Source organism: Trichinella spiralis, assembly GCF_000181795.1.
Source record: "Trichinella spiralis strain ISS 195 chromosome Unknown Scfld4, whole genome shotgun sequence".
NCBI lineage: Eukaryota > Metazoa > Nematoda > Enoplea > Trichinellida > Trichinellidae > Trichinella > Trichinella spiralis.
Window position 1 is genome coordinate 1,421,647 of NW_003526943.1, and position 19,890 is coordinate 1,441,536.

At 36.5% G+C, this 19,890-nt stretch overlaps 6 protein-coding genes across 6 annotated transcripts; 2 read left to right on the forward strand and 4 right to left on the reverse strand.

The window, feature by feature from the left end:
• Positions 1-508: 508 nt before the first annotated feature.
• Positions 509-1,913, reverse strand: Tsp_00472 (NHL repeat-containing domain protein). The gene is made up of 2 exons (XM_003376100.1): positions 741-1,913; positions 509-673 (listed from the first exon to the last, which is right to left on the reverse strand). Exons 1-2 carry the CDS (start codon positions 1,911-1,913, stop codon positions 509-511), a joined length of 1,338 nt encoding a protein of 445 aa, XP_003376148.1.
• Positions 1,914-3,165: 1,252 nt separating this feature from the next.
• Positions 3,166-5,127, forward strand: Tsp_00471 (beclin-1). The gene is made up of 6 exons (XM_003376101.1): positions 3,166-3,645; positions 3,934-3,953; positions 3,990-4,095; positions 4,206-4,358; positions 4,434-4,676; positions 4,726-5,127. The coding sequence occupies exons 1-6, from the start codon at positions 3,166-3,168 to the stop codon at positions 5,125-5,127; spliced, it is 1,404 nt and encodes a 467-aa protein (XP_003376149.1).
• A 1,215-nt stretch (positions 5,128-6,342) lies between these two features.
• Tsp_00470 (conserved hypothetical protein) lies at positions 6,343-14,544 on the reverse strand. The gene is made up of 14 exons (XM_003376102.1): positions 14,431-14,544; positions 13,966-14,051; positions 12,251-12,652; positions 11,810-11,913; positions 10,005-10,168; positions 9,173-9,325; positions 8,861-9,065; positions 8,654-8,776; positions 8,428-8,580; positions 8,287-8,357; positions 7,947-8,129; positions 7,720-7,854; positions 7,320-7,662; positions 6,343-6,950 (listed from the first exon to the last, which is right to left on the reverse strand). The coding sequence occupies exons 1-14, from the start codon at positions 14,542-14,544 to the stop codon at positions 6,343-6,345; spliced, it is 2,844 nt and encodes a 947-aa protein (XP_003376150.1).
• Positions 14,545-15,706: 1,162 nt separating this feature from the next.
• On the forward strand, positions 15,707-16,811 carry Tsp_00469 (putative protein BAT4-like protein). The gene is made up of 2 exons (XM_003376103.1): positions 15,707-16,205; positions 16,336-16,811. Exons 1-2 carry the CDS (start codon positions 15,707-15,709, stop codon positions 16,809-16,811), a joined length of 975 nt encoding a protein of 324 aa, XP_003376151.1.
• Positions 16,812-16,902: 91 nt separating this feature from the next.
• Positions 16,903-17,623, reverse strand: Tsp_00468 (hypothetical protein). The gene is made up of 3 exons (XM_003376104.1): positions 17,585-17,623; positions 17,266-17,475; positions 16,903-17,040 (listed from the first exon to the last, which is right to left on the reverse strand). Exons 1-3 carry the CDS (start codon positions 17,621-17,623, stop codon positions 16,903-16,905), a joined length of 387 nt encoding a protein of 128 aa, XP_003376152.1.
• Positions 17,624-17,981: 358 nt separating this feature from the next.
• Positions 17,982-19,513, reverse strand: Tsp_00467 (conserved hypothetical protein). The gene is made up of 4 exons (XM_003376105.1): positions 19,224-19,513; positions 19,011-19,069; positions 18,534-18,632; positions 17,982-17,989 (listed from the first exon to the last, which is right to left on the reverse strand). Exons 1-4 carry the CDS (start codon positions 19,511-19,513, stop codon positions 17,982-17,984), a joined length of 456 nt encoding a protein of 151 aa, XP_003376153.1.
• Between the last annotated feature and the right edge of the window lie 377 nt (positions 19,514-19,890).

Consider the following 19,890-nt stretch of genomic DNA (forward strand, 5'->3'; position numbering starts at 1 on the left):
AGTTAACATCCGTACTTGATAAATTTCAACAGGCAACAAACTAATTTACAAACATTGGGAGCAAATTTATATATCAGGAGGGAAATCGGTACTAGACCGTTGTTGTTGATGCTGTTGGCTAGTGAAAAATAAAAATCACTATTTAACTTCTTTTTTGTATTGTTATATATATATATTCTGAAGAATATTGTGAGACTCTTTAGACAGATGTGTGGGTGGTTGTATAAGAAAGAGTAGTTGACTGTTGATGTCACAAAATACCAACACACACAAAAGATCACAAAAAATAAAATGATTAAAAAATTATCTTTGAAATGTTTAATTTACGACATCTATATCAGATGATTGTTTCAATAAAACAGTTTAGTTAGTGTATATTGTTGCGGCATTGTAGTGACATTTTTATAAATTTCTGCTAAACAAAAGCAAAAAACATTTATTTATTTATTTATTTATTCATTTAAAAATATTCTCCATCACCGATAAATGAAAGTAATATATGTTGGATTTATTGTTCGTCGTCATCGTTGCAAGAGTAAATTTTGACGCAGTGACTGCCGGCATCAGCTACAGCCACAAGTCCGTCACCGAACGCTGCGATACCTTGGGGACTTCGCAGCTTTGAAACGAACGGATCGACCATGCCCAGAGGTTCTCCTTGTGGACCAAAAATCTGAAAATCAAGTACACTTGATGGAAAAAAGGTGGAAAAATTTTTTTTTTAATAAAGTGAACCGGACCACAATTCGATGCTGCATCCAATCGACCACATAGCTGCGATCGGCTAAGTCGACAGCAATGCCGACCGACGAGTAAATCGATGGAGCCGGCGGTGCTCGGTCCAGCACTTCGTCTCCGTACTTGCCGACAAAATTGAATCGATTCAAATCGAACATGCAAATTCGACTTTCGCTGCAATTGCTGACGTGCAGTCGGTTCCGACTGTCCATGGCGACGAACAGGGGATTTTTCAGCTTACAAGCCGGCTTTAAGACCATCCCACTCTGGCCAATTTTGACACATCGCTCCAGATCGTACCAGAAAATTTTCTGCCGGCCAGTGTCGACAACGACCAAACGATTGTTGCGGTCCACCAGCAGTCCGTGAGGTGAATGGAGAAAATCCCTACCGTATTCGGCGACCAATTCGCCAGTGGAGACGTTGACGAGGTTCACTTGGCTGCACTGTTTGGCAGTTATGAGAAAGTATCTGTCGCCTTGGCAGCTGCTGTCGCCGAAGCTATTTTCCAGCTGCCAGATGCCGAGAGGGCGTGGGAAGTGATCCGTATTTTTCCACTGCTCAACAAATCTGAAGTTGCGGTCAAACATTTGGATAGTTTGGTTGGAAACGTCCGAAACAACGAACGAACCGTCGGCCGTAACTTGGATATCCTTCGGCTGTTCCATCTGGCCGGGTCCGGTGCCGCGGCTGCCGAACTGGAATACAGAACGATAATTCAGAGGTGGAACACGGAGGCCACCGAAACGCAACCGATTCACGAAGCTGCGAAAGTAGGTGCCAAAGATGTTCTCTCCAAGGATCACCTGCTGGTAGTCGGTTGGAAGGTAGAGGGCTCGAATCATTATCGGGTTGATGTCGATCTGTTGTTCTTGGAACCTGACTTCCATATGATACGTGCCGACCACAGTGGGCTTAAAGCGGACAGCGAACTGCCCTGTCTTGGAACGGATTCTGATTTTTCCCAGCTTTCGAACTTGGGACACTATGTCGTGGCGCAGTTCCGCTGTGAGATGCTCTATTAATTCTGCGTGGGGTAGTGATCGCAACCGGTCATTCAATTCCAAAGGGACTTCCACAATGTTGCCTACGTAGCACATGTATTCTTCTTCATCCACATCACTCTCACAACCGCTGTCTGTAAACGACAAATTTGTCAAGTTCATTTCATTCATATTCTATAAGAAAAAAAACATAAATTATATATTCCGAGCTGAAAACAATAAAATAATATCTAGTATATTTAAAAAATGAAATAATTTATATTGAAATAACCAAGATGAAATTACTGTTCAAAATTTGCCAACTGTTGATAAGAAGAAGATATCAGTGGTCTTATCAACTCAACTATTACAATCCCACTGATTACACTTGAAAATTACAGGCAGAATTTTCTTGTCCAATAAAGCAAATAATACCTGAATCAACAAATTTCACACAACTCTCCGTAAACATGAAATTCTATTTAAAATTAAATATGGTTAAATTATTTTAAAAATTTTAAATTAATTTCTGTTTAAACAAACAATTTCAATTAAATAAAATTGAAGAACATCACCATACTGTATATTTTTAGGAAAACCTATCCTTCCACTAAAGATATACAATTACTTCTATTTCAGAACTGTTATAAATAAGATAAATTTTTATGCTTTACAAAAACAGCATTCAGAATAATACTATACTGATATTGAATAACTCGTGAATTTCTTTTCAAAAGTAGTAAATGAAAGAAAATAAAAGCATGAAATGAAAAATTAATTGCCAAATTTATTTCTCTTCCACGCATCAACAGTTTGTCTACATATATCAACAACTTCATCAAAATCTCGGCTGAAGCTCGGCTTTGGAATAAATGAAAAGTTTAATATTTTGTAAATTCAGCAACATTTGAAAAGCCATATCATCATTATTATAAGGACATATTCAATTAAGACGTCTCAAATTATTTACTCACCCGAAAATAATTTAAACACGACTCGGTTTCATTCAACACATTCACCGCGAACAGTATTCAAAAAAATTAACAAATAAACATTTTACTTAAACGTGATCACTGTAATGCTTTACAAAATAAATTTACATGCATACAACTTTTAATTTAAAAAATTGTCAACGCAGTTAAATCAGATAACCAAACTAAAAATAAATAAGAAAAGAACTGTAAAATTTCAAAAAGTGAAATGAGATCAATTGCTTTCTGTTAGCTTACTGGAAACACATGCGTTACGATAATTTATTGGATGCAATAAAATTAAAATTTTAATATAAAAATTTAATATGTTAAATACTTTTAAATGTTGAAATAATGTTTTTTAAGCAAAATATGAAAAAAATCAAAAAAAATTTCTCGTATACTGTAACATAGAATCAAGTACAATTGTAATTTTGTGACCGTATGGCAATTCGAAAAGTTTTGTTTCAGTGATGGATAATTTCAAATGCGTTAGTTGCGGCGAACCTCTTGAACTGGATGAAACGGTGCTGAAACAGGATCAAGAACAATGCCAGAATCAGACTGCGGACGATTCGTCAAACAACAGTGCAGCACCGATTGTTCACCGATACGAGTTGCCCAATTATTCGCTGTTTGTCGGTCCATCTTGTGGCACGTCGCTGGATTTATCCCAACTTCCGGATGTTTCGAGCAGTTCAGATGATCCCCAAGGAATTGGGACATTTTTCGCCTTTACTGACAAACTGCACAAGCTGGTCCACGACGACAATTCAGCTATTGAACATCCAATGTGTCAAAGTTGTGCAGACAGATTGTTGGATTATTTTGACCAAACATTAAGCGAAGCTGAACAAGAGTGCAGAGAATACAAGAAAATTCTCGACAGTCTCGACGCAGTGAACATTGATGCCGAAGCACAAGAAGCTCAACAGCATCTCGCCAAATTGAAAGTTCGTTTCTTTTTCATTGCCAATCCTTTTAAAGCTTGCTGTTTTCATCTTGGGTGCCAAATAAAACGACCACTTTTGACGAGACTTTTTTTGCTTTTGGAGAAATTGAACCTACATGCATATTTTGCGAACTTTGTCATTTTAAGATACTGTTTTATTTTTCACTTTAAGTAACGTCGAACACGAATTTCATTTACGAGAATTTTGTTCTTTTCTGACGTTTTATTTTTATGTAGCATTGTTTTTGAAATTTGTAAAACACTGATTTTCTACCTGAATTTATTTCAGTACTGTAAAAATGCACAGCAGTAGTTATCTTTTGCCATTTTCATTTAACTATTTAGTGTTTATATGCATATAATTCAAATTTCCTTCAACGTTCTCACTAGTATTATCGTGGCACCTAATGATGAACCACTTTTGATGTTTACTGTAAGTGAAGATTTGCAGGTATTATGTAATAAGTTGTAATTTTCAAATGGAACGTATTTGTGTACTTTTAAAAGGAGTTAAATTAATTTTGTTGTAACGAAATGTTCAGTTCTGCTTGCTAGTTTTAGAAAGATGAAGAAAATATAAAAGAAACACTAAAAGAGGTGCAACGTGTTGATCAAAATTTGGATTTGGAAATTGAAGCGGAGCAGAAAAAGCTCGAACTATTGACTGAACAAGAGGCAAAACTGTGGCGTCGTTACAGAGACTTGAGAAGAAAAGTTTGCAAATAATTCATTTATTCATTCATTATTGTGTTGCATTATCAACAGCAACAGTGATTTTCTTCGTTCCAGGTTCTCGATTTGGAGAATGAAAATTTGAGCGCCATGAATCAATACCATTATGCAAATAGTTGTTTGAAAAAATTGGAAGAGAGCAACGCGCTGAACATGACGTTCCACATTTGGCACAGTGGCCATTTCGGTACGATAAACGGATATCGGCTCGGACGTTTGCCGGACCAGCCAGTCAGTTGGACAGAAATCAACACCGCTTTCGGTCAAGCGGCTCTTCTCATGCACACACTTGTCAAAAAGGTTTGCGAAATGGTGGAATTTTTCAAATTTTAAATAAACCACGATTCAGGCTGGTCTGAAATTGGAACGTTACGAATTGGTACCGTTTGCCAATTATTCCTATTTGGTTTGTCTACAGTCGGGCAAAGAGTTGCGACTGTACACCGACGGTGGTGTCAAGTTCAACTGGCATCCTCGTTTCGACCAAGCAATTGTCGCTTTTGTCGATTGTCTTTGTCAGCTTGAACAACGCATCCGGCAGCTGGTGGGCGTCGACTACAATTTGCCTTACAAGATGCGAGGGGATAAGATCGAAGACGGCGGCAATCAGTATTCGGTTCGAACTCATTTCAACAGCGAAGAACGTTGGACCAAGGCGATGAAGTGCTTGTTGACCAATTTGAAGTGGGCTTTGGCGGCGATATTGCCCATCGAAGAATCCCACACTTCCTGCAGTGCGTCGTCCGTTTGAAACTTAGCAGAATACATTTGGCCCACATTAATATTAACACAGTGGGAGAGAGAAGACAAAGAAACGAAAATTCGAATAATGCAAACAGCTCCTCCTCCACTACTAGCAGTATCTTCGTTCTTGTTTCTTAATTACACTACATACTATGATAATAATGCATGATACCACACAGCATGTGTGTATTTTGAAAATCGTTCCGTCCCTTTTCCAATTGTATCGTCTGTCGATGGACAGCATAAATTGGAATGGATTTTTTTCCAAAAAAAAAACTTAAAAGTGCCAACTTGAAACAGTACGAATAAAAATGCATCTAAGAAACATAAATTTGTAATAACAACCTGTTACTTTCAAAAGATCGGTAAAAAACGATAGATGATAAAGGAAAAAAGACGTGAAAAGGAGGAGATGAATAAAGAGAGAGAGAGTATAGAAAAAAAGCAGAAATATATAAGCATATTTTTTTATAATGACAAACTATTACGCATTTTAAATCAAAAAGTCATCTGTATGTAAGTGAAAGGCGGACAGTGCATATCGATTATGTTTGTCTGATAAGTGTTCATTCATCAGCGAGAAACAGATAACTGCATCCATCCATCCATCCATTCATCTATCCATGTATACGTATATATATATATATATATACAGATACATAAATGAATAATTAAAAGTATGAATAATTATAAAGAAATAAATATAAATAAATAAATAAATATATATATGCGCATATATACATACAGACATTAAGAAAATAATAATGAAGAAATATAAAATTAAGCTAAAATAAAATACAATTTCAAAAAGCGCGATTCATTCCAAAGCGGGACGACGGTAAGTTGAAACAAAGAAACAAACGGAAAAACAATTTTGTGCATCAACATTCGGCTGAGTTATGCGGAGGCTGCTGCCCGGCTGCACCTGGCGGCATAGCACCGCTGATTTGCATCGGCGACATCGCTGCCATCTGAGTCGGTGCCATTGGAGTATGCGGACTGCTGTACTGTTGGGCCGCTTGTTGTTGTTGTTGTTGTTGCTGCTGCTGCTGTTGCATTTGCGGCGTGTGCGGGCCAGACTGGGGTGCAGCAAGCTGATGGTGATCTTGCGGTGAAGGCTGACCTGGCTGCTGCGGTGGATAGCTTTCCACAAGAGATGATGGTCTATAGCCAGGCTAAACAAATGGCAATGAATGCAACAAAAAAGAAGAAATGATCGAAATTAAAATTTTCTTATTACTTGAGGTGACTGATTTCCAGGAAAGCCAGAATTTGCGGGATTCACTGCCGCCATGTTCATTGGACCCGCAGCAGTATACTGACCGTATGAAACAGATGCCTGAGTTTGATAAGGAGAGCCTCGTTGTGCAAACACTTGCTGTTGAACGTAGTGCTGCTGGGCAGGCGGACCACGAGGACCGTATCCGCCCGCGCTCATTTGCAAAGCTTGTTGTTGCTGCGGCGGCGGTGGTGGATACTGTTGGGGAATAAATTGCTGGCGTGGTGGGTTCGGAGCGCCGTATCCTTGAGGAGGATACCCTACAGGCTGCTGAGCGCCAGGCGGGTACTGACCAAAGGTTTGCTGTTGAGGTGGCGGTCCAAGTTGAGGCCCAGCAGTCGGCTGTGGACCGTAATTGTACTGCGGTCCAGGGCCGGCAGAGTATTGCTGTTGACCAGGCATGGCCTGTGCACCAGGGTAGCCACTGCTTTGTTGCTGCTGCGGTGGAAACATCCCAGGCACAATTTGCTGCGGCTGTTGTGGTGTCGGCGGAGGTGGATAAGTCTGGGCAGCAATTGGAGGTTGCGTCTGCGGTTGCTGCATGTAACTGCCTGCACTCCCAACATTCATAGCGGCGGCCGCCACAGTAGCAGGGGTTGGAGCATGTGCAGGATGCATTATTTGTTGCGGTTGCTGTTGTAATTGTGGTTGTGGCTGCAGTTGCGGTTGTGGCTGCAGTGGTGGTTGTTGTTGTGGCTGTAGTTGTGGCTGCAGCGGTGGTTGCGGTTGTGGTTGTGGCTGTGGCTGTAGTTGTGGTTGCAGTTGTTGTTGCTGTTGTTGTTGCTGCTGCTGCTGCTGTTGTGGTGGCGGTTGCTGTTGTTGTTGTTGTTGTTGTTGTTGCTGTTGTGGTGGCGGTGGTGGTAGTGGTTGCTGTTGTTGTTGTTGTTGTGTTTGTGGTTGCAAATGAGAAGAAGGTGAACATGCTTGCATAACGTTCGATGTGACAGGCTCTTCTTGATGCACTTCACTCTGACCAGCAGTTGAACTCTCTCCGTCCGTCGTAGCTCTCTCCAATTTTGGACTGACAACGGGATCTTTCGTTACAATTTGATCTTTGTTTTCACTGTCGACTTGTTGCAACGGTGGTTCAATGGGACGCGCCAAAGGCACCTGATCAAAATTCAGCTGAAACGTGTGAGGAAGCAAACCGTCGCGAATCAATTCCGCTTGCGCCTGATGCCTGGCTCTAATTTCCACACTTCGAAGCTGGTCCAAATAAAACTGCTGCCTCTCTTGCAAAAGCGACTGTCTCTGCTGTTCCAACTAAAAATAATAAATAATGAAATTTTGGCAATTGCACTACCGAAAATAAAATCATACTGTATCATGTTCACGATCCATCAATGTCTCCAGCTCTTCAAAGTGCCTGAGCTTCACTTCCTGCTTTTTCATTTGAGTTTCCACCAGCGCTGCAATCAGTGCTTTAATGCGACGTTCTTCCACGCTTGCCAAATGCTACGTTGCAAAAAAGAAAAAGAAAAATGAGCAAAATTATTCCAAAAGTATCAAATCAAATCGTTCCCGTAAATAGCATACGATTCACATACTTTAGCCTTAGCCGCAGCAGCGCCAAGAGCCGCGGCCGCCGCAGCTTGGATTCGTTTCTTATTTTCGCTGATACCATCCGAATCTTCGCTGGGCATCAAGTTTACAGTGTTGATATCGTCATGGGAAACTGCTTCAGACTGTTCTTCCTGCAAAGCAGATGAGCCATTTTCCATAACAGATGACTAAATTTTCAAAACAATAAGTAGAAAAATAAATCACTGAAGAGAAAACAAACACATTATCCGTTAAAAGAATTAACTAAATTCGAGTCAATTAATTTTTCAAATTTTCAAAAAAAAGTTAAAAGTTTGGAATGTTTTCACTTCTTTTAAATATTACCGTTTCTTGATCCTTGTTTTCAGAATCTTGGTTATTATCATTTTCATTGTACGACTCTTTCTTCAATAAATCTAAAGAAAATAAAATAATCAAGAATCCGAGAACAGAAACGCAACGCAGTGAATAATTTGAAAAAAGTACCTTCGTCTTCTTCACCAGTGCCGGCAATTCCGGAATAAGCAAGCCCAATTTCAGACTCCAATTTTCCAGTTTCTGCATAGACAGCTTCCAAATTTTTCGTATGTGCCAACAATAGAGCAGGCGGAATTTCATCTCTATCCTTACCAAATTGCTCTAACAACAATAAATGGATAAATAAATGAATACTGATCAATAATAATACAACTACACGGTGTGGCCAACATACCCAGTGCTGCTTTGGCGGCAGCCGACGCAACCCGTGGGTCCACAACTGATGCGAGAAATGCCACGGCGGACATGACTGGATTTCCAGATTTCGAAAACGGAAACGGCTGATAAGCCAACGGACCTACAACAGAAAGTACAACATTTGAAAAAGTATTTTGCGTGGTAAAATAGAAAAGAAAAAAAAGTTTTTTTTCCTTTATCTCACTGCCATTACCCAGAGCTTTTTCATCTTCAGACTCAAGATACGGATCTTCAATAGGCAAGAAAAGAAATCGTGTTACACATTCTTCCGGAGTGCGAGTGCCCACATGCTCTGATACGCGATTCCAATCATCTGGAAACATCTCAATAGCTTCCAAAAGCAGCAACATTTCTTGATCAGTCCATCGACGTTCATTTGTATATTTAGACTAAATCATATAAATAATAATAATAACGATGTTGTTTCTTTCCAATTATAAAATATGAACAGCAAAAATGAAAAACAAAAAACAAAAAAAAACCACTTTATACTGACCTTATACTTTTCTGAAAACATGTCAACTCGATTTCGGTACTCTTCGTTCATTTGATTAGCTGCTTTCATAGAAAATTCAGAATTCATCTGTTCTCTGTTTGTTTCCATCAAATCGTCTTCAGCCTTAATTCCACTCTTCTTTTCTTTTTGCATCTGAAAAATAAATCATTTCAAATAAAAAATCCTATTCAAAGAATACTGTTTCACCTGATGTATTCTAGTCAGACCACCGGAGTATTCGACTCCGGCAGGTGTGTCGCACAGGATCATAAAATGTGAAGTAGAAGGCGGTCCGACAGGATTCGGTCGATTCTCCGCATCGACTTGATAATTAATCAAACCCCACTGTTCCAAAAAAGCATGAACTCTAAAATAAATAAAAAAAATAAATATCCATTTTTTAAATAAAAACAATTATTAATTTGATTATTACCGAAAAATCGCGCAAACATCTCCGGCCAAATTGCGTCGACACGCCGTTGCAGTTAGGTACTCGTACGGATTCAACCGGTAAGTATCAATCATAAAATTTCTATATGCCAAATATCTGAAAATATGAAATAATAAAAAAAATTGTATCGAAAAAACCAATCGAATCACAATGCTTACACTTCAGGTGTTTTGGATTTGTTTTTTCCATTGAAAAATTCCGGCAACGACCTCCGTTCAACCACGTTAATGCTTGAAATATAGTTGTCATTTTATAATTGTATGAAGGGAAGGAAAAGCGAGCGCATTTTTACCAATCGTAATGGAACCAAGAAGTGTAAGATGGTATGAGAATGTAGTGAGCTTGTTCGGTTGGATTGGTGTCTTCTTTTCTAGAACTTACCAGCAAGCTTGGAGCTGGAGGCTCCAAACTTTCCAAACAACTGTCAGAGCCCAGCGTATCCAGATCCAGGACAGTACTGCTACGTGGTGGATTGAATTCTGAATCCTTGGATTTTGCTACAAGATGAACAAAAAAATGTTGGATATATATTTCAAACGCAGCAACTGAAAAACAATAATAAATAAATAAAGGGAAAAAAATCAGTGCAAAGTGATTCATTTAGCAGTGTGAATGCGTTGGTGCAATGAGCGTTGAAAATTCACAGTGACCTTCAGCAACAGCATCATTACGTCGCGCTGTCGATGTGGAATCGTCGAAAAATTAGCCGTACGAATAATCAACGCCAACAACAACAACAACAACAACAACGCATTTCAATTCTCAAACGAAATGCATCGCATTCAAACAATATATATACATAGATATAAGCAGAGAGAGCAGCAAATTGAAAAGCATATTATATTGTTTGAACAATTTCCAAACACGAGAAAGCGAATTTCATGAAAAGAAAAATGCAAATAGAAAAAATTATTTAAAAAAAAACAAAGTAAAATTTTTTTCCCTTGAACCAATAATTTTCAATATTTGCATTTGATATACATTGAATTGTATGTTTAGAAACTGAAAAAAAATTCATCTTATTAAAAAAATAAACAGTTAGAAAAGGAAAACTACTTTTCACTGTTCACAGTGAAAAACGTCAAATATAACTAACTCCAAGCATTGGAAGTTTCAATTTATTGTCTAAAATTGACGCCCTACAGAAATAATTTATTAAATGTTAGTCGTCAATTGTCATTTGTACCGTCTGTGCAACTGCAATGAAATTAACAATAACAATTTTTGTTCGCTTAATGTTGTCAATAAAACTTTCAATTTTTATTGTTCAATTTGAAATTTTAGAAAAGAAATATTCGCTAAAATAAGATAGCTTTGAAAAACTTCGTCGTCACGGAAGCAAAATATTTGAAATGCAATAGATATATACTTTTTTTTTCTTTCATATGCTCTTAGGATAATAATATTGAACGTTTAAGAAAAATATTTTCGCTTTAGTCGTTTGCAGCGCTAACGAAGAAAAAAACCCTGAGTTGGACAAGGAATGAATGAAGCAGAAAAAAGTCGTTGCCAAAGTGCAACATCAGCATCGGATGCAGTTGAAATAGTAAAGTAAAATCAATGAATGAATGAATGAATGAATGAATAATTTTTCTTCAAAAAAAATAAAATTCACCACAACAACTACTTACTGTGCATAAGAAAATTCGCGCAAAATTAAATGCAGACAAGAAGAACTAGGTGTGGCAAGTTGCAGCATTGTTGAAATGGACATTTTATTCGAAAGTGGAAAATCATAGTCGGAAAAATCAAACTGACACGAGCTGCAAGCGACGAAACGTTCGAATGGTGGTGCAGTTAGCAGTTGAGAGTGTGAGAAATGGAGAAGAATACGATGACGAAGCAGAAGAAGAAGAAGCATGGAAAATAAAAATCAATACAACGACAGAAAGAACAAGAGAAATTTAACGGCTAGGCTAAATAAATATGAAAAAAAATATCGATCATCATCAGAACGGTTGCTGCTTGTGAATCCCGCCAACTTTTGAAATTATCCGTGCAAAATAGATGAAAATAAAATTTTCACACAAACAAACAAGAATACTTTGTCATCAACAACATTTGCCTCCACCCAGGATTTCTCACCTTTCCACACAATAAAATATTCTCTTCTTATTATTTCAATTATTCAACTTTAATTCTTATTGTTCATTAATGATCTTCACAATTTATATAGCAATACTTACAACTACTTTTCGTAGAATGGACTTCTTGAACAGATGGTTCTGCAGCAGGATCTTCAAATTCCAAAGTCGCGTCTTCAGTGTCGTTTTGCCTTCGCTTTCCAGTGCTATATGTAAATTACAAATTATAATAACAATGCAGCATATATACGTTTTCTCACTTTCGTAATCTTTTCTTCTCCGTTTCAGTGGGCTGCGGTGAGATGCGTCGTTTCCGATTTCTTTTCCTATCCAATTCTGCGCACAGTGAGCTGAATTCCTTCGGTGTGAACACTGTCCGATGGGCGGCGGTAGAAACCTAATGAAACGAGAATAAAAAACGGTGTGACCAAAATCCAACAACAATAACATGCTAATAATGAAAAAATCTCAACCCCAACAGCTCGGACCGCGTAATCTTCTTCATTCATCCACTCGTTGAACTCGTCCATGTCCAAAACCCACCTAGCGTCCACTTTCCACTGGGCCGGCTGCGGCGGGGCAAGTTCCAACTCTTGGTCGAAGGCAATATTGTGGAACCAGGCGTCGTAACTGTCCGGCGTGTAGAGCCAGTGGACCATGACGCCCATTTCGCGACGCATCACCGGCCGGACGAGTTCGTTCTTCTCCTCACTGTCCGGCAGGTCGAACACGATGTGCGTCGCCTCGGACTCGTTGTCCACCACAACCGCCTGGTGCCGCTTGACAATATCCCGCACACGGGCTACCAGCACTTTGTCCAAATCCGACTGGATGTACACTTGGGGCACTTTCAACAGACCGCTCTGCTGCAACGCTTTCTCCACGGCGAAAAACATCTCCGTGTTCCGTTCCATCTTGTTCGGCGATTGAAAATCAAATTTACGCCTAAAATAATAATAATAATTCCACTGGATGAATTTTGTTTTTATCGATTTCATTTTTTTTTGGAAAATAATCAATAACATTAAAACTGCTGATAATACGATGACAGATTGCTTTCTAGCAGTGAACTACATTCATCATTCGAAATGAAATTGCTACGAAACCTATTGGCAACATTCATATGCAATAATTCAGTGCATATTTTTATTGAAAAGTGTAGCTTTAGAAAACAACAAGCGAATAACAATCGATGAATTTTTTAAGCTACATCTACTATTTAAAATTTATCCGAACAAACAACTGCCAGTCACAATGCAACTAAAATTCTATATACCTCATTAAAGCAACATGCTGCATTGATCAACTTCCAAATCAGTGCTCGAACAGATATAGTCTGTTAGTTATAAAGCAACAACAAATAATACTAAAACGTTTGCATTTCACCAATATACCATTTTAAAATTCTTCAAATAATTTTAACACACAAACAACGTAATATGAGTAAAAATAACGTTTGAAAAATTTACAAACTGCTCATATATCACTTATTAAGCAAAACCTTTCATTCTACTTGGAAATATTTTCATTACAAGATGTTGTTCATTCAATGCAAAAGCTGAAAATAGGTTAATGACTGCCCTTTTTCCAAATACATATTATTTATCAGAAGAAAAAAGCAGCTGATGCTGACTAAAACTTAATAAAAACAACAAATTTAACGTGCAATATTCAAATTATTAAAAATAATATTATTATAATACATTTCCATTATTTCATATTAAAAAGATATCAAACAAAAACATATCTATTACACTAAAGTAGTTGAAAAATAAGTTGAAAAAAGTATTCAATGTAACTGCACCGTTTTGTTCTTCGAAAAAATTGAAAATATAGAGCATTGAAACAATTTTACATTTTATAAAATACCGTTCAGTAGACGCATGAATGTCAGCGTGGATTTTGTTAACGTTCGTATTGACGCGTAAAAGCAATCAATGAAGCAGTGCACATCATCGTACGCAAATGAAATAGGTCATTAAACAAAATTTCTGGCGCCAAAATGAACTTACCGACAGCTTATAAAGCTAAGATCTCAAAATAAAATACTAGCAGAATCAACAAGCAACCTTCAAACATAGTTCAATATGACAAAAGGTCAGAAAACAGAAATTGTAAATGAATGAATTCTGCAGTTGGTGAGTAAAAAATATTTTTATATATAAATCTGACTTTCATTTTAAGAATCAAAAATGTAACAAAATACAAAAACACAAGAAACATGCTAAACAATACGTTTAGATAGAACATTTTCTTACCAATTTTGTTCAACCTTGAATTTATATACTGCAGCAAGAATCTGACACAAGCCTCCACCAGGCTCAAAATCGTGCAACCATTTTGCCTAATGAAAACAAAAAAATCAAACTTCCATTCACAAGTACAAAAAAGAGATATTTAACAAACAGGTATTTTGGTCATCGGCGGATTTGTATTTCGTTTGCCGAACGCTTCTTCTTGAAACAATATTAGCTGTGTGGTCAAACTGCAAAGCGATTTAGCAGACAATGCTTCGTTTCCAACATACTACAAGTAGACACAAGCGACAATTTTAAAACAAACGACAAAAATGCTACAAATTATCAGTTAACACATGTGAATGAAATCGTAAAAGCTTCATTTAAATGTAAATAAAACATTAAGTCAAATAACTCTGTACACAAAAAATGCACAGTCTCCTTACTATAACACAATAAAAACAATTTATTGTAAAAAAAACTAACTTTTTTGTGATGTTTCAACAGCCACGTTTTTACTTCCTCCATAGCGTTAAGTGTGTCAGGCGATTCAAAATACCGGTAGTTTGGAGTTCCATCCGATTTTTTCACTATATTCATTTCTAAGTCAAAATGGCCTAATCAAGCTACACGAAAATTAATCAAATCACAATATTTTTTTTTAAAAGCGATCAATACAGACCTACAGTACTCCATTAACAATTATGCAGGTAAATTGTTCCTATTCAAAAATAGCACTTTATAGACAATTCAAAATATAACAGCGTAAAAATTGAATGTTATTTTATTGCTTTATAAAACTGAAATATTTATTTATTTGAATTTTATGCAAAAATAAAGTTAATACATAAAAAATTTATTTAAACAAATTTTCGCAAGCTAAAATAAATATATCACTGTGTAAATTGAAATAATGTTAATTAATTTCTTTTTAAAATTTATTTTAAAATTTATAATAAACCAAATTTAGCAAATATCAGTGGGCTACGTTTCAAATTTGGGGCGTAATCACGTGCTAAAGACGTTGTTCAGGCTAATGAATATTTCTTTTACGTTAAATGTCTATTATTGCATATAATAGAATAATTTACTGTTTTTATATTGATTTTAACCTATAAAACTGCAAGCTTTGCTGTGCATTGCGAAAACAGAATTGTTTTTTCAGCATTGTTTCAGCAACACTTGAAAATTTACTGTAAAGAATTTTCAGCTTTCAGAAGACAAAGAAAAACTGCCAGTCATATATATATAATTTTAATATCGTCATAACTATTTGTTTTTAAAATTAACGATGGAAATTTTTCATTGAAAATTTGCTGGCTAATGTAATGAAAAACTTTTAGATTTTCAGTTTTATTATGAAGTAAGTAAAAAAACTGAAGTTTAAATATTTAAAATCAGATCTCACAAACGTTGCCACTTGGAGCAGCGCAGTACATTATCTTTATACCATTTTCAGTACGTTATCCTTAAAACAAACGATAAGATCTGTGGGATAAACGATATGGCAACGTTGATGACACTCCAAAAAATAAAATTTTTGAATAATAAAAATTAATGTTTGTGTAATTTTTAAAATAAAATTCTTAACATAAAACATCCTGCTTATCACTCAGTTTGGTGTGTTTAAACAAGATCAGTCGTTAATAATTTCAAATATAAAGTGTCATGATACAGTAAGACACATTAAAACTTTTTACTCAGTATTACTGTCGCCATGGTGTGTAGCTTTCTTATTTAGTAAATTGGTTTCAGTAATTAGATGTTTTTGCCGTTTGATAAAGTAAAATTCGTCAGCGGTTCTGAAAAACAATCAATTAGCACTAGCAGTAAGGAGGAACAGTCGAATTCGTCTACTCCAAACGGAGACGAAATCCGGCGATTTTATGTTGAGGAGCTACCATGCTGCTCTTCAGATTATAAAAATCGTCCGGACAAATTGTCAGCACATTATCAGGTCAAAGCCGCTCGTAAATATGTAGAGAGAAGATGTCAGCCTACCTGTTCCTCATCATCTCGATCGACAGCATTAAATCGGTTTTTCAAGGCAGCTAGCGAAGGCAACAACGATGCATTGTTGAGTTGCTTGTTGAAAGATCGGGTAGGAATTAACGAAACAGATGAATTCCGTTGGACAGCGCTGATGTGTGCCGCTTATGCCGGTCATCTGAATACTGTGGTGTTTTTACTTCAGTATGGAGCAGAACCAGAAATGAAAAATCAAAGAGCAAAAACAGCTTCAAATTTAGCAGCCGACAGTGGTCAGTTTCACATAGAAAAACTTCTCGAGGAATTTTTACGTAAGCTAATAGTAATTGAATTATTGCATTACTTCTTGCTGATAGCGGTGAGTTTTAGTAGAACGTCAACGGTTGCGGTTGTCTGTTTCAGACAGTCGATTCGCAGAAGCTTCTACTCCAGATATTACTGTTGATCAACAGATGGAAAATTTTTGCACGTCTTGCAACCGTCCCTATTCCGATTCCCATCATCATACATCCACTGGTCACTTGTTTCAGACGTGGCGAATTGATTTGCAGCCATGTTTTTCTATCGATTCTTCGAATATTGGTTACAAGATGATGGTCAAAAGTGGTTGGAAAGAGACGACGGGTCTTGGAAAAGAGGAAAAAGGACGTCACTACCCAGTGAAAACAGCTTTGAAGAGGGATCGTTGTGGTCTTGGTTTGAAAAAGCAGAAATGTCGCATTAGTCATTTTTCCGCATTTGACAGTACCGCCGTTGTAACGGTGAAAAAGCCGTCAGTCCAACCCAATTTGGGCAAGAAAAGTGCATATTTGAAAAATGAGAGAGATCGTCATATTGCAAGAACATTTCGGCGCCAATTTTACAGTGATATGGACTAGATTGCGAAGAAAATGAACAAATAGACGTTGAGAACAGCGTATGGCAGGCAGAAAATCTGCAGGCGATCGCCATGAAATCATTTCAACATCTCTACTGGATACTTAACGAGAAAACCATATACAGTAATATCTCGCTTAAAGCTATTTTGCTATAATGCTGTTTTTTTGGCATGCCACGTGACTCATTTTTCTTCAAAGCGAGGAATTGAGCAAAGTATTTGTAACAGCACTGAAACGATTTTATATTACATCATGTTGCTTTAGTTATTTTATGCATCTTGTCAGTTATTTAGGTAACTGGTTTGGAGTTTTTGTATTCTGTTATATTTAATACATTCTGTCATATATTTTTGCTATTCTCTGTTCATTATGTTGTTATGAAGGTGCTCAAATAATAATAGCTCAAAAATGCAGAAGAAAAGCATTTCTTTGGAAGTAAAACGGCAAGTATTACGTCGATTGGAAGCTGTTGAGCGTCAAGTTGACGTGGGTGCTTCTCTGAATTGGCAACGTTGACGATAAGAACAATTATGGAAAATGCGCATAAAATGCTCAAGTTCTCAGCGTCTATTATCTCAAGTTTTTCAACAACAAAAGTATGCCATTCAAGAAGCCATGTATTTGAGGAAATGGAAAAAAGGCGCAAATATGCGGAACTGGACAACTGAAACCAGAAATATTAAAGTAACAGTAATCCTGGTATGACGGCGAAGAGCGTGTCCTCATCGACATCGGGAAAGCGGAGTTCTAGCTTAATAGGGTTGGAAAGGCACCACTGAAATCAGAGCAGAAGCTGGGATTAATACGATCATACCTCTTACAAAAACAAAAAACAAAAAAATTTCTGTATGTTTTATTGTTATGGTACCCAAATGAAGTTTAAAAGAGATGCTAAAATTTAGCGCAGCTGAAAATGGGCGTGAAGTCAATTTTCTATAAAGCTGATGAATACGTCAGAAGTGCTGGACAATGTTCAAATAAAAAATCAAGAAAATCCCGCAAGCCAGATCAAAATCGATCCCACTTTAATCATCGGAAGGATAAATTATTAATTTCTGAGCACCGTCATGCCATAGAAATGCCGAGGCAGAAATTAAAACTATATCTCAATAGTAATACTGGTCTAAAATTTCAGCAGCGGCGTGGACGCTTTCCCAAATGAACTCAATGTCATTTTACTTAAAATATTGAAAAATAAATTTAATACAATTTGCACAAAATTATTAAAACCCATTTGTTTATTTGTAAATGAATTTCCAGATTTTTATTTTTTATTTAAATGAAACATAAGAAGAGGAGTTGGCTAATGAGAGAAAAAGAAACATTGGAAAGATGAAAGATAAAAATTTTATTCTAAATTGGAAACGTTTTCAGAGAAGAGTCAAGCTGAAATCAGAAAAATATTTTGATACTAACATTCAGCAATCATCACTGCTAGTTTTGGCTGACAATTGCAGCTGTGGACAATTTATCACTTGTAGATTTTCTTTTCATTCTTGAATAGCCTTTTGCTGCTTTGCAGAACAATATCTGATAAACAGTTAAGAACCTTAGGGATAAATCTCATTTAGATGGTTATTTGCTAGCTAAGCAAGTAATTTATCTGACGAGTGAAAGCAGCTGCTGGGTGACATTTTTTTTGAACAGTATTTAAATTCTCAGATAGAAAAAAATTTCCTAGCTTGTTGCTAATTTTTGCGATGGCTAATATTCCTGAGTTACGTCTTGTAACAAATCGTTTTGGTGACACGTCCCTTGTGTACGAAGGCAGGGCGTACAAATTGAAATATACCGGCAAACGGGTAAAAAACTCAAGGTGTTCTAAAGTATGTACTTTGAAAATATTCAATATGTACTTTGTTATTAAGAATTAATAATTTCATTTAGAAAAATTAACTTTCAAAAATAATTAAGCGTCATTTGGCTACCATAACAATAAAGCAGAAATTTTTAAAAATCATATCACAAATTCTAATCACTAAAAGTGCAAAGTGGAAAAAAGAAAATAAACAATGAAGAAAAAAAAATAATGAAAAAATTCTACTGTGAAATTGGTGACGTCACTGATCAAACACTAAAAAAGATCATATGTTTGAATGGTTATGTAATTAAAAATTTAGAAAAATGAAATGGACAGTTGGCTTCCAAATTTCAGTAAAACTGATTCCCGAAAGTGAGAGAAAAAGATTTTCATTTTACCACTTTTCTGTTGTTTTCTGTGCTTGATTTTGTTCTGATTCCTCTTATCTGCGTCGTGTCTGACGAGTTACATTTAGTTTTAAACTTTTGAACTAATTATAATTCAGTATATTAAGGAAGAATTTACAACTTGAAACATACACATATTGACATTAAACAGTAATTTTGCCAATCGGTATATAAATCTAGTATTTGAAAATTGTTCACAACAACATTGGCGGGATACGGCTGTGCGCGTGATCCTCTGCCTGGTTGAAATATGAGAAAGGGTATTCTTGCTCTGGAATATCCCTATCGAAGATACGCCAGAATGTTTTCACGAAGCCAGGAGCAGTAAGACGAATCATTACACACGCTAAGAGCTTTTCTAAAAGTGGAAGTTCAATAAGGGAACTGTAAAATTCAACATCCAGAATATTTCCCACATCAAAGCCATTTTCATCGAATACAGCGTGACAGTGATTTTGAATTTTTGAATGCAGGAATACCCCGCTCAACGCCATGTCGCAATAACGCAATTTTTTTTGATATGCACGTAAGTCTTTTTTCCTTAAAGTGAGAAATTTGGCTACATATTTTTAGCAGTACTGAAATGATTTTATTACATCATGTTGTTTGAGCTACTGAATACATACTATTAATCATTGACGATAACTGGTTTGGATTCTTTAAGATTTCATATATTCGCATATATATTTTTGTTGTGCTCTTATCTTTTATTATCTCAAAACGAGGGTCTTAGCAATGATGACTTGAAACAACTGACAGAATGATGCACTGTTAATAAATCGACAGTCGTTGATTCAAAAGGGGATATAACTGTGAGAATTCTAACAGCTGAATTCCTCAAGAACAGCATCACCACCATTACAGAAATCAT

What these genes read in the sequence shown, in the direction of transcription:
- Tsp_00472 (XM_003376100.1), bottom strand. Translation starts at nt 1,913, where the DNA reads ATGAATGAAATGAACTTGACAAATTTGTCGTTTACAGACAGCGGTTGT. An exon ending in GGATGCAGCATCGAATTGTG is followed by an intron (nt 674 to 740) that starts GTCCGGTTCACT and finishes CTTGATTTTCAG; the next exon opens with ATTTTTGGTCCACAAGGAGA.
- Tsp_00471 (XM_003376101.1), top strand. Translation starts at nt 3,166, where the DNA reads ATGGATAATTTCAAATGCGTTAGTTGCGGCGAACCTCTTGAACTGGAT. An exon ending in ACAGAGACTTGAGAAGAAAA is followed by an intron (nt 4,359 to 4,433) that starts GTTTGCAAATAA and finishes TCTTCGTTCCAG; the next exon opens with GTTCTCGATTTGGAGAATGA. An exon ending in TGCACACACTTGTCAAAAAG is followed by an intron (nt 4,677 to 4,725) that starts GTTTGCGAAATG and finishes ACCACGATTCAG; the next exon opens with GCTGGTCTGAAATTGGAACG.
- Tsp_00470 (XM_003376102.1), bottom strand. Translation starts at nt 14,544, where the DNA reads ATGAATATAGTGAAAAAATCGGATGGAACTCCAAACTACCGGTATTTT. An exon ending in CTCCAGCTCCAAGCTTGCTG is followed by an intron (nt 9,326 to 10,004) that starts GTAAGTTCTAGA and finishes TTTATTTTTCAG; the next exon opens with ATGCAAAAAGAAAAGAAGAG. An exon ending in CTGCTGCGGCTAAGGCTAAA is followed by an intron (nt 7,855 to 7,946) that starts GTATGTGAATCG and finishes TTTGCAACGTAG; the next exon opens with CATTTGGCAAGCGTGGAAGA.
- Tsp_00469 (XM_003376103.1), top strand. Translation starts at nt 15,707, where the DNA reads ATGTTTTTGCCGTTTGATAAAGTAAAATTCGTCAGCGGTTCTGAAAAA. An exon ending in AAATTTAGCAGCCGACAGTG is followed by an intron (nt 16,206 to 16,335) that starts GTCAGTTTCACA and finishes TGTCTGTTTCAG; the next exon opens with ACAGTCGATTCGCAGAAGCT.
- Tsp_00468 (XM_003376104.1), bottom strand. Translation starts at nt 17,623, where the DNA reads ATGATCGTATTAATCCCAGCTTCTGCTCTGATTTCAGTG. An exon ending in CTTCTGCTCTGATTTCAGTG is followed by an intron (nt 17,476 to 17,584) that starts GTGCCTTTCCAA and finishes TTCTGGTTTCAG; the next exon opens with TTGTCCAGTTCCGCATATTT. An exon ending in CTCAACAGCTTCCAATCGAC is followed by an intron (nt 17,041 to 17,265) that starts GTAATACTTGCC and finishes AAATCGTTTCAG; the next exon opens with TGCTGTTACAAATACTTTGC.
- Tsp_00467 (XM_003376105.1), bottom strand. Translation starts at nt 19,513, where the DNA reads ATGGCGTTGAGCGGGGTATTCCTGCATTCAAAAATTCAAAATCACTGT. An exon ending in CACAGCCGTATCCCGCCAAT is followed by an intron (nt 19,070 to 19,223) that starts GTTGTTGTGAAC and finishes GTAACTCGTCAG; the next exon opens with ACACGACGCAGATAAGAGGA. An exon ending in CAGAAAACAACAGAAAAGTG is followed by an intron (nt 18,633 to 19,010) that starts GTAAAATGAAAA and finishes TACATACTTTAG; the next exon opens with AACACCTTGAGTTTTTTACC.